General features: G+C 41.8%; 1 protein-coding gene across 2 annotated transcripts; it reads right to left on the reverse strand.

Annotated features, from left to right (window-relative positions):
- Nucleotides 1-1752: 1752 nt before the first annotated feature.
- On the reverse strand, nt 1753-13780 carry arrdc2 (arrestin domain containing 2). 2 transcript variants are annotated; one of them, XM_084354374.1, is made up of 8 exons: nt 13560-13780; nt 12500-12754; nt 4961-5178; nt 4760-4862; nt 4420-4676; nt 4155-4317; nt 3445-3605; nt 1753-3138 (listed from the first exon to the last, which is right to left on the reverse strand). In XM_084354374.1, the coding sequence occupies exons 2-8, from the start codon at nt 12750-12752 to the stop codon at nt 3085-3087; spliced, it is 1209 nt and encodes a 402-aa protein (XP_084210500.1). In that variant the 5' UTR covers nt 12753-12754; nt 13560-13780; the 3' UTR covers nt 1753-3084. The 2 variants fall into 2 exon arrangements, with proteins under 2 accessions (XP_084210500.1, XP_084210499.1); XM_084354373.1 differs by lacking the exons at nt 12500-12754; nt 13560-13780 and adding an exon at nt 6720-7382.
- Nucleotides 13781-14923: the final 1143 nt, after the last annotated feature.

Raw genomic sequence — 14923 nt, forward strand, 5'->3', positions numbered from 1 at the left:
CCAGAGGCCTGCACGTGAACTCAAAGGTTCCTGTTTTTAACTCATCTGACATTTGCTATCTACTCTTATTTCTCGTCCTGTATCATTCCCTTGATCATGGCAGCTGAGAAATAAAACCACACCACTGCAGCATCAAGACTTGAAATAGCCCTGTCAGGTGTTAATGCTCAGTATGCTTGTGTACACAGGTTAGTTTCTACACACACAAACATAAGAACACCCGAGTGTCTTGTGGTGAGAGGCAAGAGGAAACTCTGCGATCGGTTGGGTATCATTATAGTTTTGGTCTATAAAATTGCTTGTTTTGAATTTTTAAAACCATACATGTTTTAGTTTTAAAACACAAAAAGAGTAAACTCTCACACTGACAAACATGGAACCAAACAATCTCTCATATTCAGGCTTGACAAATTACTTACAGCTCCCCTTCATACATGTATTCAAGATGTGGAGGATGAGTGAAACAAAAATGCACATTTTCAGATTCATAATTGTATTTTGGGTTACTCTACAATAGCTTTAGATGCTTTAGTGTTCAAAAACACATCAGTTATCAGTTATCTGCAAAAGTAGCCGCTAGGCATAACGTATCCAAATGTGTGCGTTTCAATGGGATTCATTGCAGTGTTTTCTGTGGGAGAGAGGAGCTTCTGTTGGTGCAGACTTTGGCCTTTTAACTTTCAAGATCTTTTACATGCACAATATATAAAACTGGAGGAAAGGAAAAAAGGAAAAAGCATAATAGATCCCATTTAAAGAGTCTTAAGTGGTGGTATGGCAGCAGGGTGAACTGACTGTGGCTGGGGTGTCATACATAAAAATTCTGTTTGTCTGCTATTGTTTTAGCTGAGAAAAACAAAACATTAAAATCCTTAAAATGGCAGATTAAGTTTAACCACTGGATTTAAGATTTGTCCAGGATTGGCTTCTGAATTATTTGTGATGTCACAAATTCTGCTCGTAGAATTTTCAGTGAGCACAAAAAAAATGCACACATTCGAAAGAAAGAAAACAGCCTCTGAGTCTGCACATACGTACATCATTCTACATAGCGACGCTCAAACATTCAACAGGAGCAAGAGGAAAAACACAATGTTTGACTTATAATCAAAGTTGTTGTTAACTTATCAATTACACATGGATAAGAAGGATGAACAGACTCCTCTCAGTGAATCTTTGTTTTCCTCAGCATTGCACTGAACATCTCTCTTTTTGATAAACCCCAAAGAATTTCTTCAGCCTGGCCATCCGCCATGTTTACAGCTTTGTGCAGCACTGTGTGTAATTCAGCAAGTTGCTTGTTTGTTACTATGTGTTACGTGTTTACATAAAAGATGACTGGGCTCCTTGTTGAATATTCATGTACAAACTGTTCAAGAGGACACCAGATGAGAGCCATTTATCAGCTGTACTCAGTGTGACAGATAACTCAGGGGCGAGGAGCACAAGAAAACAACTGTTGACTCCTCTGGAGCGGCAAAAAACTGGATTGCGCAAGTACACAATATTAGAGCTGTCACAGGCAAAATGTGAGTCTGTAATTACCGTTTTGATCCACTGAGAGTAGCTTGTTTCTCCAGTGAACCCTGCCCTTGGCAACGATATAGTTTTGACTCACGCTGCTGAACATAATGTACCAGTCCAGCGGCACGCAACATGCTAAACAAAGGCACTCTACTTCTCTTTATTTCCCTCACAAAGTGTACAGCTCACATACCAGTCGAGGCTTGAAGCAAACACCGTAGACAAACATAATTTTGAGCTTCTTTTTTTATTAGAAAAGAACAATTACAAAACTTTGGCAAGATTGTGAACCAACAATTGCATTTGTATAAAAATACATTCGTTATTTTCAGTGCGTGCCAACAAAAGTGGCACGGCTGACCCTGAACACTTCTTTCATACTCCTAACAGTCTTTTGGAAGTTGAGGAGAAAACATGATCCTCGAGTTAGTTTTTTTGGAATGTTTTTCGTCTGTATGTTTCAGTGGCGTCTCTAGCTTGAGGCTCGACTTGAGCGCTGAGCAGTGTGTTGGGGTTGAGCCTTACAAAGCGCCTCGCGGCACCGGGGCATCTGGCTCCCATCAAAAGCTTCGGGCCACATGGCTCAGAGGTCTCCTCCTCCTTTTGTTTAGCAGCTGGGAGAGCTAATCTATGAGCCTCGTGCAGCTTTATACACAAACTGCTCTTCCTGTTTAATCACCGTGCTAAAAATCAACAGTCACAGCTATCCGACACCTCAGTCAGTCCTTAAGCTTTGCATTTACACAACACTTCTCTTGGAATTCATCCACATACAACTCAACCGTTTTTGTTCTAAAAGCTCTTTCAGAATACCTTCAGCTCCATGAGAGAACTACTTCCTGAAACTCTCATGCAATCTTCAACGGTAGATTATTAAGGCATACTTGTTTTTCCCTTTTACATATTGTGACCTGCATGCATAAAATACATCTACATCTGCTCGACCATCAGTCACAGCTTCAGATACAGTATGTGCTTAAGTAACAGTAGAAATCATCACAGGCATACAATGCATAGGTTGTTAAAATCTACTGTGCTGCCAGTACAAGGAGAGTTGGAAACTGAGGACTATAATTGCACTTAACACCATTCAAAGATGACAATCTAAACATATGTCAACTTATACAGAACGCTTTTTTCCAAACATCTGAACACGGGTGCAATCCAACTCTCCACCTGACAAATATCAAGTGATCTTTCCCCCCCAATATGTCCCAAACTCCTTAAATCTCAAAATTTGCTTCACGTGAGGGAATCCTTGATTGGGAGGTATCTGTAGATCACTTGGGGAGGACAGGAACTGATGCGGAGAAGTAACTTTCCTCGAAACGCAACAGGAAAGCATCCACTTTACTTTATGAACACGCAACGAAGTGGCCTCCACTGACATCCAGTTCCTGCAAGCTCCGTCTCCTGCCCTCTCCATGGCGGTCCGGTCCTCCTCCACGACACTTGGTGGGACCAGGCGCCATTTATCAGAGAGAAGTAATCCAGGAGAAGACAAATCTCTTGATTCGTTTCATTATTGTAGTCGCTTGACACTCAGGCAGGGATCGTCGTTCAACACGTCATGCAGCGAGGTCTCATGTTGATGGGCTGAGGGTTGGGGTCAATCTGTAGGCAGGAAAAAGGGAAATAAAGACACGTAAGATGATGATGATGAAGTTATAATAAGATAATTTAAAAACCTTTCTCCAAGCAAAACACTGTGCTATGATACAGTCAGCCTACACCCACTGACTTGTTTTCATGTGGTTACTGTTAGACAATTCAGCTGTGTTCTCAAGAAGTCTGTTCGGGATGTTTTTAAATACATCCACTCAAAAAACAAAACCCTCTCTCTAAGCCTTTATAAATGCCAATCGAACTAAATAAACAGTGGGAGTAGGCGGGCATAGTTTCAGGCATTTGATGACTCACCACGCTGTACACCGGCGGCGGTCGGAAGCGAAACTCTTGGACAAATGCCATAAGGGGGCGCTCCTGGATCCCACTCAGGTCTTCGGCAGGTTGCGGGACCACCGTGTTGTTGCGCTGCTCGGCCTCCTCCGCCGTCACCACGGAGCTGTAATCTGGAGGAGCTGCAGGGAGAGAGAGAGGTGGGATAAGTCCACTGGTCTGACTCAACAGCACAGGTCCAAACACTAAGCTGCTGAGTCATCACTGCAGTTAAAACTCTTAAAAATCCCCACAATACATTTACTGCCTTTTGCTGTAACAAACACTGATGTGATCCAACATGAATCTGGGCTGAATCAAAAGCCTTTGTTTTGTTTTTACATGTTGGCATCTGACCCAGTTATATTTTGGCAGACAGTGATGCCGAGTAGTGGCGTCCTGCTTTTTCCAATACATAAAAAAATCCCAGTGTTTAGCCTCTGGAGCCTGTTTATCAGTATGTTTGACCATTTTTCCAGTCCCATGAATCGAGCTCACTGGCAGGATTTGGGTCAAGATGTCAACCATCTTTAAACACTGGCTGCTGTTCATGAATGTCCAGTGACGTGAGTGGAAAAAGACCGTTTGTGTCACAAAACTAAAACTGTCCATGTTTAATAATTGAGTCTCTATGCACATCTTAACCTGATCATGTCTGTCTGTCGATCACTGCAGTATTAAAGGGCACTTACGCTCAGGCTGCTCGGGGATGGCCATGCGCAGCCACTCCAGGTTAACACTGTACTGGCTGCTGACGCTGGAGGTCCGGCTGCCGAAGGGATGGAGGGGGATGGTGCCAATGACCAGCGGCAGCTCCAGACACAGTTTGGACGTCCCAGGAACATCAACACAAACCTGGTGGGACAAGAAGATGTTTTAGTGACATCTGTGCAAAACCAGCATGGAAAGAGGCGTCTGAATTTTTTCAGAACTAAAGCAGCTGTGAACTGAGCTCACCTTGAGCATGTATTCTACTTTGATGATGCGGCACTGCAGGATGGAGGGACCCACAGGTGGGATCTTGATGGCGCGACCGTGCCATGTCTCCCTGCATCTGGCGCCCACAATGTCCCCGCACAGCGTGCCCACGACCGAGCGCTTCTGCTTCATGGTGCCGCGGGCGATGAACGTCTGTGTCTGAGTGATGTAGGCTTTGGGCACCACTGATCTGGAGGTAGAGTTGTCGAACTCGGCAAAGACAGGTATCACCTCACCTGCGGAGCGGGACAGTATGTTAGACAATGCAGAAACTTCTAAACTGTGTTTTTAAGGAGGTGTTTTAGTGCAAGAATCATACCTGGTGTGTAGCCTTTGCGGTCAATCTTTGCAGTAACAGACACCTGTCCAAAGTTGCGGTACCACGCCCTCGCCATCTTGTCCTTCGTTCCAGCCTGTGGCGCCTGAGAATGATGGAACCAAATGAGCCACCTCAAAACACCCAGAAAACCATGAAGTGTGTGACTACACAATCATGAATCACGAGGGCTGAGATGCTCACCAGTAAGGCCGGTGTGTTGATGTCGATGGGCTCGATGACTGTGAACTCCTTCTTGATCTTCTTGACGGTGGCCCACGGCCTGTGGAGCTTCACTTTGACCCAGTAACGGATGCTGCCATGTTTCCCCTCGAAGGAGGTGACCAGCGTCTCCTCAGGCAGCTGGAAGCTGAACGGGAATTCATGTCTGCCGGAAGGAAGGACGGTCACTTCACCATTATCTGAGGAGCGGACAGAAAAACAAAGAAATTTAGATTACAGTTCATTTACTTTATAGGAACAGAGGACATTAAGTATAACTTCAGTGACCAGTTTCTTCCTGTTGATGAAGGTTATTATCAGGAAGAAGAGCTTAAAGTAATAGAAACAAAATAAAAGTTTCTTAATCTTTACTGTGATTGATTATCTGACTTGTGTGTAAGGTGATTCACACAAGAATGAATGGCAGCAGTTTATTTAAAGAAGTCCTGATTAAAACTAAGCTAAATCTGCACAGTAAGTTAAAACTTTTAAAAACATGCAGACACAAGTGTTCTTCAGTAATCCACATGAATAAAGTTGACTCAGTGAGAGAGTACGAACAGATCTTTTAAGCATGACTCCTGCTGAAATAGAAATCTCTTTCTCTGCAATCACATGGCCTGTGTGCCCGCTCAGAGGGGCGGTTCCTGCTCCATTGTGCTGACTGAGAACATGTTTTCCTCAAGCTGTATTACACAGCCCGTCTCAACTGCTCTCTTTTTCCTCTGGCTGCACAGGTCCGGGAACACGTGTTTGCGTTTAACAGAGTCGATGTGTTTTGTGTCGCTTTGTTAGCTGGAGGCTCCAACTCGTTTTAAATAACAAGGCCGTCACTGTCAAATGCTCTTAATGGATCAAGTGGGTTGGTGTGGGCTTTCTGTTGTTTGTGCAAAAAAAACGTCCAAAAATCACCAAATCCTTTGACATAATATGATGTGTTTTTTAACGAAAATACCAAATCAAGCAGTGAGACTGAACACTGCAGGAAAACAACATGTAATAGCTGAAGCCCTGGCTGTGAATTTCCTGTCTACACTTGAACCAAAACAACTCGATGCCCAATGAATGAGGGCAGAAACTCAAGGCTCTCCCACGTCGCTGAAGAGAAAAACAACCCTTCCTCGAATGAGGAAGTCTGATGTCAGAACTTTTTCTTTCAACAGATGTTTTCACCATGACAAAGAAGTACAAAGATAGCTTGTCTGCTCTCTTCCTATACAGTATATTGAGTTATGACCACAACAAAAAGACCCCCATAATGTTTTCGTCAATGAATGACTGGATCTCTTTTGTGTCTGAATCTGGATGTTCATGGACGTACCCAACAACAAGTAAACAACTGTCAAACACTCCTGATAAAGTCTTGTAACTTTTGTTTCATTCACAGTGTTAGATGATCAAGTCAACTTTGCATCTGAACCAGTAAGTTTATAAATCCAGTCATAGCCCACAGAAACATACTTAGGTAAACAAGTTAGACTTTGACTTTACTGGACTTTTAAACAACCAGGAAAAACAGCATTTTACTCTCATACCAAGTCCTGAAAACAACACTATTCCCAGTTTGCATACAAACAACCAGCCCACTGTCCCCAGACACACGAACCACTTTCACTATTGTTTCTTTCGCTTGGCATTTCCTCGATAACTTGACACTAGCTTTGCTGTTTTGATCCCCTTTGCAGACGGGCTGCACCCTCTGTAGTCTGCCCCATCACCGAGCCCTGCAGAGCGGACTGACCTGCCTGCAGCAGCACCTCTCTCCGGTTCAGGTACTCCACCTCGTCGCTGTAGTTCTGGGTGTATGCGGTGCTGGAGCCGGCGGACCGAGACTCGGTCCAGTGCACTTTAGCGAATCCTTCGGCGTGGAGCTTCAGGGAGTCCACCCGACTCTCCCCAGACAGGTCCAGCACCACCCGTCCAGACACCACGTCCCCGCTGCTGAACACCGGAGGACTGTCCACCTCCGGAGAGTCGAAGACGATGTCAAACTTTCTCAACTTGTCAAAAATCATGTCTGCGGCTGTGCGAGTCCTCCAAAACAAAGCGATTCCTTCTTTTCGTGTTGCTCTGCGGGATTTGAAGTTTGCTGAAGTGGACCTTCAGTTGCCTGTTGCTGACTTCTATAAAGCTCAAACTGTTGAACGCTTTCGATTGCAGCCTATTTGGAGGCTGAGAAAGTGGGCGGGACATTGAATTTATTATGTAAGGCCTCAGGAGAGGGGTGAAGGCTGCCTTCAGGTGCTCCTCCCCGACACCGACTTCTCAGCACTGATGTTGTAAATAACACACGAGGCTGCATTTGATTCCTTTTTATCAAAACACAACGTATCAGGAGCGTTTTAAACGGCTTAGGTTTTCATGTCACATGTAAGTTTGGGACCACTGCTTCTGAAAATAAACAATATGTTTTATTAGCTTCTTTCATTGCCAAGCTCTATGGTCATTTTTCTGTTGAGGATGGGGGGGAAAGTTACATACAATAGTTTTTTTTATGTTTACAATAAACTTACACTTGAGTTTGAGACCACTACTTTCCGATGTGTGTTGTACTGTTTTAAGCATTACACTGAGGAAAGTCATCATAGGCCAAAAACAAAAGTTTTGTTTTAATTCACTCCTTCAATTGTTTGTTAAGTTTTTACAACAAACAACACACAGCTGTTAGAAAATTAGGTGTGTTGTGTTCATCATTACAAAAGGAGAAAATTCTCACTAGGCCAAAAAATTAGCTTATATTTCATCTTTAATTATGACCTTTGTTCTGCATATTAAAAGCTCAGGTTGTTAACAGCTCCGACAGAACAAGTCCGGGCAAAGCCTGAGAGCAAAACCACCTGATGATGCCACATTACCGAGAGTACCAACCACTGGGAAGATAAAACTCAGCTTCATGACACAGAGTCAAGTAGGCTAAAGTTCCCACTTCCCCAGTCCAAAGTTGTTTCACTTGTGACAGCTCTTCCCAGAATTGCTAAATGTACGGACCTACCCTGAAGGCAGCATAATAAACATGCAGACTGGGTGTGGAGGCAGCAGTGAGCAAAACAGGCCCTGGTGATGATTGATGGTTACAGGTTCTTAGAAGAAAACAGGCTTACTGAACATGCCTCCATCTGGCAGAGATCTGCTGTGCACAGCTCAGAGGGGAATAGTTTCACTGACGACCAAAGCTGTTTACTCCACTTCTTCCATGTCACTTTGAACATACTGTTACACAGCCAGGGCCGCTGCACACATGGAAAAAACACGGCTATGCACAAAAGCATGCAACCTATTCCACCAAATCCCCTTATAAAACAGCTACAATCGGTCTTTCTGGGACAAAAACAGTGCACAGGAAAACTACATGTCCTCGAACAAAGAAAACTTCTGCACAAACTGGCACCCTGCAGCTTTTTCTTCACACATCTAATTCACTTTTTGCAAACAAGCAACGAGCAGAATTGATTTTTCTACAAAACTTTTTCAAAAAAAACCTCATTCAACACTTTGCTTCAATCCTAAGAAGTGCTACTGTCTTCATTCAATGCAAAAACCCTCAGACAAAAATCAAGCCTGGTCTGAGAAAAACAAAGTTGTTTACTCTTTTGTTCCCTGTGATGACTGGTTAGCTCTCCAGTGCCACCCACTGGTGATGTGGAGGCAGTGTGCACAGCTGCAGGATGCTCTTACACAGCCTCAACTGGGCTGGAGATGTCTGTGAAAAGTTTTAGGTAGATGAAGCCCACAGAATAAAACAGTACAATTGGGCCTCACTGTTTCTTACAGGTTAAGAATGAAGGTAGAAAATAATAACATGGTTCCCTGCATCTTTTCTTCACTCTCATTTGTTATTTTTTCAAAATAAAGTGATTTTAGCAACAAAAATCTGACAAATTTGGGACATCAGTGGTCCAGTTTGCATCTTTTGTCAGTTTTTGCTTGAATTGCATCCAGGAACATATGGACTGAGATGAAATAAAGTCCAGCATGCCACCTGCTGGCGACCAGGCGCAGCAGCATGGCCCCACCAGGGTTCCCCTCTCGCCGCTGATAAGATGAGCATGTGGTTCCCTGCAGAGAACGATGGGCCTGATAAACGCTCTCGTGTGCAGATGACTCAACACGATAACCCTAATCCTGGCTGCCAACATGTTTACCAGTGCTAAAGTGCAGACTAGAGTAAACATATTTATCCTCGTGAGTTTCCCTCTGTTTGTTTACTCAAAGATTTGCTGCTGAGTGCACAATTAGTAAAGTAAATATTTACATTGAAGCCCCACTAACTTTAGAGCAAAGAGGGGCTTAACAAAGTGTAATTCTTCTAGTGTTTGCATGAGAAACAACATGTTTTTAAAAACTGGAGCAACTCCTCTCCACTGAAACTCTCGTGCCCTTAAAAAGGAAAAAGAGTTGCTCACAAAAATGCTGTTTGTGGAAAACTGGAAGATTAATGAGCTGAAAATGACACCATATTGTAAAATGAATGGAGAGCAGCAGCAGCAGCAGCAGCAGCGGGCTGTCTGTTGGACGAAGGCGGGGCGTGCGCAGCCACGTGTTGTTTTCCTGGTTGCCACGGCGACGCAGGCTGCATTTTTTAAACAGCCCCCACCCTTTCCTTCCTTCTCCCTTGCTTCCTTCCTTTCTTTCTCCTCCATCTTCACTTTCTCCTCATTTCTTCTTCAAAATGAATAAAAGCCAAACAGAAAATCCTTATTTAGACTTTTCAACATTTATATTTTCTACTTTTACCCGATCGTTTGTGAAGGCAAACGTCCCAGGTCAATACAAGTGACTCTGTTCCTGAGAGGATCTGGGGCATGTCTGAGAAGGTGGAAGGTTTGCAAAAACAATTAGCGCTGTTGTTTCCTGGACAGACTCTGCAGATTACATTGGTCTGTAAAGAATGTCAGTCGAAGTGACATTTACAGCCTGTTAGCCTCTCTACTAGTGCATCCAGAAAATAAATGGCATTTTATTTGATTTGGCAGATATTTTTGAGTGAGGGATGAAGAAGAATACAGAGGATTTATTTAGTATAAACTGTAACAACTTTGTGTTATTTTATAAGAAAAAAAGCATATTTCTAGACCACATGGTTTGATTTGCTTTCCCCTGGTTTTATTTGACTTTTTATTATTTAACTTTTTTCTTCAGTTTTTTTTTTCATTATTTATTATAAAGATACTTTATATTTTCAATGGCTGTGTGTAATTCTGTAAGATCATTTTATAAGTAGAAATCTGTGGTTTAAGCTGCATGAAGCAAACAAGAATTACTGCGGGACCAAGCTGATGAGAAAGGAGACAGTTGGAAATCTGTCTAGTAAAGTCAACTTAGTTTTTATTCATACATATCACACGATTTGTGATGCCTTCATTAGGGATGGGATCACAGTACGTGTGATTTTATGTTAAGCGATAAATATATATTGTAATTTCATACATTTTCTGGAATTGTTAATGGTGCAACAACCAGACAAAAATCCACAAAACTGATTCAAAGTATTGCCATAAGATATGCTGCTCATTTATTAGCAACTTCACTCACAATGGCCCAGTACACCCAGCAGTATTTAAGGGGTAGATACTGTGGTACAAATGCTATAGCAACAAATTCTGACAGATTACAAATTGATTGATCTTATGGTATATATTCATAATATTGCCTTTCTCTAAGCTTTCTTACTTCAAGGAGACAAGAGATGTAAAAGAAACAGGCCTACAGCTGAATGAGAAGTTCAGATTTCCCTGTTTTGGTTTTTAAGTGTGAGGCAGTTTTCTCACCAGTGACCACATCAAAACCAGATTAGGAGAACAGGATGATGCATTAATGATGCTTAAATGTATAATTGATTTGGATTTTGATAATTGTTGGTATGTATAGAAAAAATACCAAATGTTTGCTTCCTTCCGTGCATCTCATGAACAAGGTTACAAGGTTAATGTATCTGTCATTTTACAAAACTGGTTGCAAGATGACATTCAGTTTATGCTCCTTTGTGCTAAATAGGAGAAAAACACTTCAAAACAAAAACAAGCTATTTTGTATTGTGAACTGGAGTGTGGAAGGATGAATTGAGGAGTCTGACAGCCTGAGGAAAGAAGCTGCTCTGTACCCTTTCATTATCCTGTCTTTATCAGATCAATGTTTTGAGTTTTTTGCAGCTGGTCTCAGTACGCTAGCAGTTTAAAAATATCAATTTCAGCTTTTTATATTTTACACAACAACAAGCGGATGGACAATTGAGGTATTTGTTAGTTGCAGCCCATTACAACATCTCAGTTGATGGGTGATGTGTTACCTTTTTGGTGGTCCCAGTGTATGATTAAGGCTGAAATGTAGGCAAGATATTAACAAACAAAACCTGCCCAGTGCACCTTTAACCACAGTGTATACATGATGCAGATGTTGCAGCAGCGTGTGTATTGTGTGTTGTGTGTATCCACCCAAAGCAACAACACAAATGCAGCTCTTATCTGAGATCCTGCATCTCGTGTCCCTTCATATTTACCCATCCGAACAGGCAGCCGGGCAGTCAATCCAAGTGCTGTTTACAGAGAATCTAATGAAACATTAACCACTGTCTACAGTTTATTTACTCAGCTACCATGGCCTATTTCTGATTTTAAGTTGCCGGGAGCCTTGCACACCTGGAGAATTTCACACTTTACAGCATTATGTCCTGTACAAACCAGGACTCAGTAAACCAGTTGTGTTTATTTGGACCCTGCACTAATGGATTTGTGTTTAATGTTAGGATATTGTTATCTGGCAGATGTATCTGGAGGAGCCCTGTGGTGACCTCTCTCCCGTGTTTCCATGCAACACGATTGACCCAGGTGGCTTCATTTTGCAAACTGCAGCGACTACAAGACAGCAGCTACCAGCTGGCACATGACAGAGCAAATCAGCAGTTTTACACCACATTATTTAGACCAGAGGGAGAAGCTTTTCATCCACCAGCTGCAATACATGCTGAAATACAGTTACTATGTATATCACAGTGTGCAGATACAGTAGGGGAGAAAAGAAAATACAAAAAGCACAACAAAGTCAGCATAAATGTGGCCATTTATATAGAAGGGAAGGGACTGTTCTGCATTTTCAATCAGTCATTATCACCAGTAATTTATTTTCTAGTCACCTTTGTACTACCATAACTATTGATTATCACAGCTCAGCTCTTTGACTGGTCCTGTTTGTCTCTGTTCCCTGAACAAGCACTATTAAAAAGCATTTGTTTTGCTAAATTATGGCTAACTAATGAGGTTTATTTTGACAAATGCACAGATTTTTACATGAAAAACATCATATTATCCAGAATCATTGCACATATCAACAACAGAACCATAAAATCAAATAAAAACATACATTCAAAATAGAAAAAGACTACGCAGGATGACTATTTGGTTACTTGTTATAAGCAACATCACCATCTGCAGCTGTAATTCACCTGTGTTTTACTTATTCTACAGCCTGTCTGATAAATATAAACACACACACTGAATATTCACCATCCAGGCTTTCTCCACTGACCTCGGATCAGATGCTGTCTCTTCCTGAAGTACGTGATCTTTGAGGTGTAGTCGTTATAGACAGAGTTCATGCCCCGGTTCTCCAGCCAATGTGCCGTGGCCACCCCTCTCCCCTGCACCTTCAAAGAGTGCACTCTGGTGTCCCTCCGGAGCTCCAGCACCACCTGGCCGGACACCACCTCCCCTCCGGTGAATGCTGCATCTGCTGGACCATCCAGCTCCAGCGTGAAGGACTTAATGGAGCTCAACGTCATTACTGTGAATGGAGACAGTAAATAAAAACACACATTTTGACAAAGCTAAACACTGACAAATACCCATAGTTTACTGTAATGTTAAATTATTGAAGCATCTAGGGTTCATGTGGACACCAGGGGACCCCAAACCAAGCAAATAACACATGTGAAGTCCTGTAATCACTCTTAAAATAATATCATGCTATGTTTTGTGTTGCTTTTAAATGCACAATTAAAGTTAAAAAGAGGATAATAATTTGAATTGATGATAATTTATGCTATTTTCTTTGACAGATCTTTATTTTTAGGGTGGGGTTGGGTGGGTCTGATCAGGGTCGCACACATGCCAGGACCAGCACTGGCTACATTTTTTCTGAAATGGTTTAATAAAGTGGCTACTAACGAATTGAAATAAACACAACCCTTTAATTGTTTAACCTCAACATGCGTACAAACTCTTACATTTCACAAATATACAAACAAATAAAACATGTTTTTCTCTTTTCATAATTCTTGAACAAATTCTGCATGAGTGATATGGATATTTACATGCACAGGCCAAATATTCATACAGATATAACAGCAAATAAATGTAATTCTACTTGTATAAACAATGTGTAAAGGACATTGTAATAATAACTTACATATACTCCTGTCACAACAGTGCTCGGTGATTATTTTCTGTGAGTTCAATAATTTCTATTATCCGTTATGGGGCCGGCGCGTGTTTATCTGACTTTTATGAGCAACTCTCAGCCAATCAGGATTGAGAGCCGGGACAACGTTTAATAAACAGACGTTGAGCTTTAAAAGTGTCAAACTCACCTGCAGGACACGAGATAGGCAGCGCTAAGTGGTCTCCTCGAAGGTGACGTTTGCGGCAGAGAAGCCGAAATCTGTGTTTACTCGGACTGGCTGGTTCAATGGAGGCTCAGGCTTTATAAACAGTGGCAGGTTTCAACGCCCAGAAACACAACAGCTCTCTGTTTTACACCAATGATGAGGAGCAACACGCGAGTCACGCCCGCCCACTTTATCACGGAGGTGGAGGAGGACAGCGTGGACTGGCTGGACGTTAAGTGACGCAGAAATACAAGGTGAATTTCCGGCTATGCCTTTCACATTTAAATCATTTGTACCGCGTTTTAACATTTCGTTTTCTTAACAGTTCACGTCTACATTTGTGTGGGAGCAGATTCTTTAAAAAAAGTGCGCCATTGATGAAGAAGGTCCGATTTATAGACGATTAAAATACTCAAATTTGACCGTGGACTCGATTCTTGTTGATGAATGGAGGCTTTTATTTTGAAGGCGGCGTGTCCCTTTCAGTCAATGCCTCACTCTCCTAATTCTTTATTATTAATATACATAGAAAAGGATAATGTACAGAACATACAAACATGATATTATGTAGGAACAATATTTCACACAGTAGTACAAAACACACGTAAACAACAAAGGGAGGGGGAATAAAAGTAAACTAAAATAGAACCAAAACAAATGTAATGTAAAATACATCTTGGAAGAGATTTCTAAATCCTCTTTGTAAAACTTGATTTCTTTGTTTGGGTGTTTTGAACAATGTGCCTCAGCATTTGAAAGAGTCCATGTTGGTTAGAATTAAAGTAAACGCCACCCAACAATGAAAATTCAACCATCATCTATTTTTGTTGTCATGTTTTAATGTTTTGAAATCCTGTTGTTGTTGTTGTTGAGGTTGTTATCATATAGTGATTAGGTGTTGTCCTGTTTTTATACTGTAATGTTTTATTTTCTTAACAGAGATGTTGTCTCTGTTGGTCCTGTTTTAAAATGTCAAAAACAACCGGGAAATAAAAACATAAAATGGCTCCATACAGCTCATCTGCAGTCGAGCTCGTGCACCCACTTCATTAGTTCATGAGCCAGGACCCCAGAATAGGGATCATCAGTACCATCTGGGGGGACTAATTCTCATTGTGATTTTTGGCAAGGTATAACCTCCTAGTGTTAGAAAATATGTGATTGCCTTGCAGCGGTGGTAGCTATCTGTGTGTTATGACTCGATTTATAACCCCACGCCAAAACACACTTGTCAAAACTATACATAGAACAGAATATAAATTACATACAATGTACTTATGAGGAAAGATCTGAGGCACTCAAGAGGGTAATGATTAAAAAGCCTTTATTGGTACATGGCTAATCTA

The sequence above is a fragment of the Pagrus pagrus genome (assembly GCF_965226575.1).
Source record: "Pagrus pagrus genome assembly, chromosome: 6".
NCBI classification, from domain to species: domain Eukaryota; kingdom Metazoa; phylum Chordata; class Actinopteri; order Spariformes; family Sparidae; genus Pagrus; species Pagrus pagrus.

Bases quoted from the DNA above. Each gene is read 5' to 3' on its own strand.
- arrdc2 (XM_084354373.1), bottom strand. From the start codon at position 6,993: ATGATTTTTGACAAGTTGAGAAAGTTTGACATCGTCTTCGACTCTCCG. The intron at 5,179-6,719 runs GTCAGTCCGCTC...TCCGCTCCTCAG, and splicing joins AGAGGTGCTGCTGCAGGCAG to ATAATGGTGAAGTGACCGTC. The intron at 4,318-4,419 runs GTGAGCTCAGTT...TTGTCCCACCAG, and splicing joins AAGTAGAATACATGCTCAAG to GTTTGTGTTGATGTTCCTGG.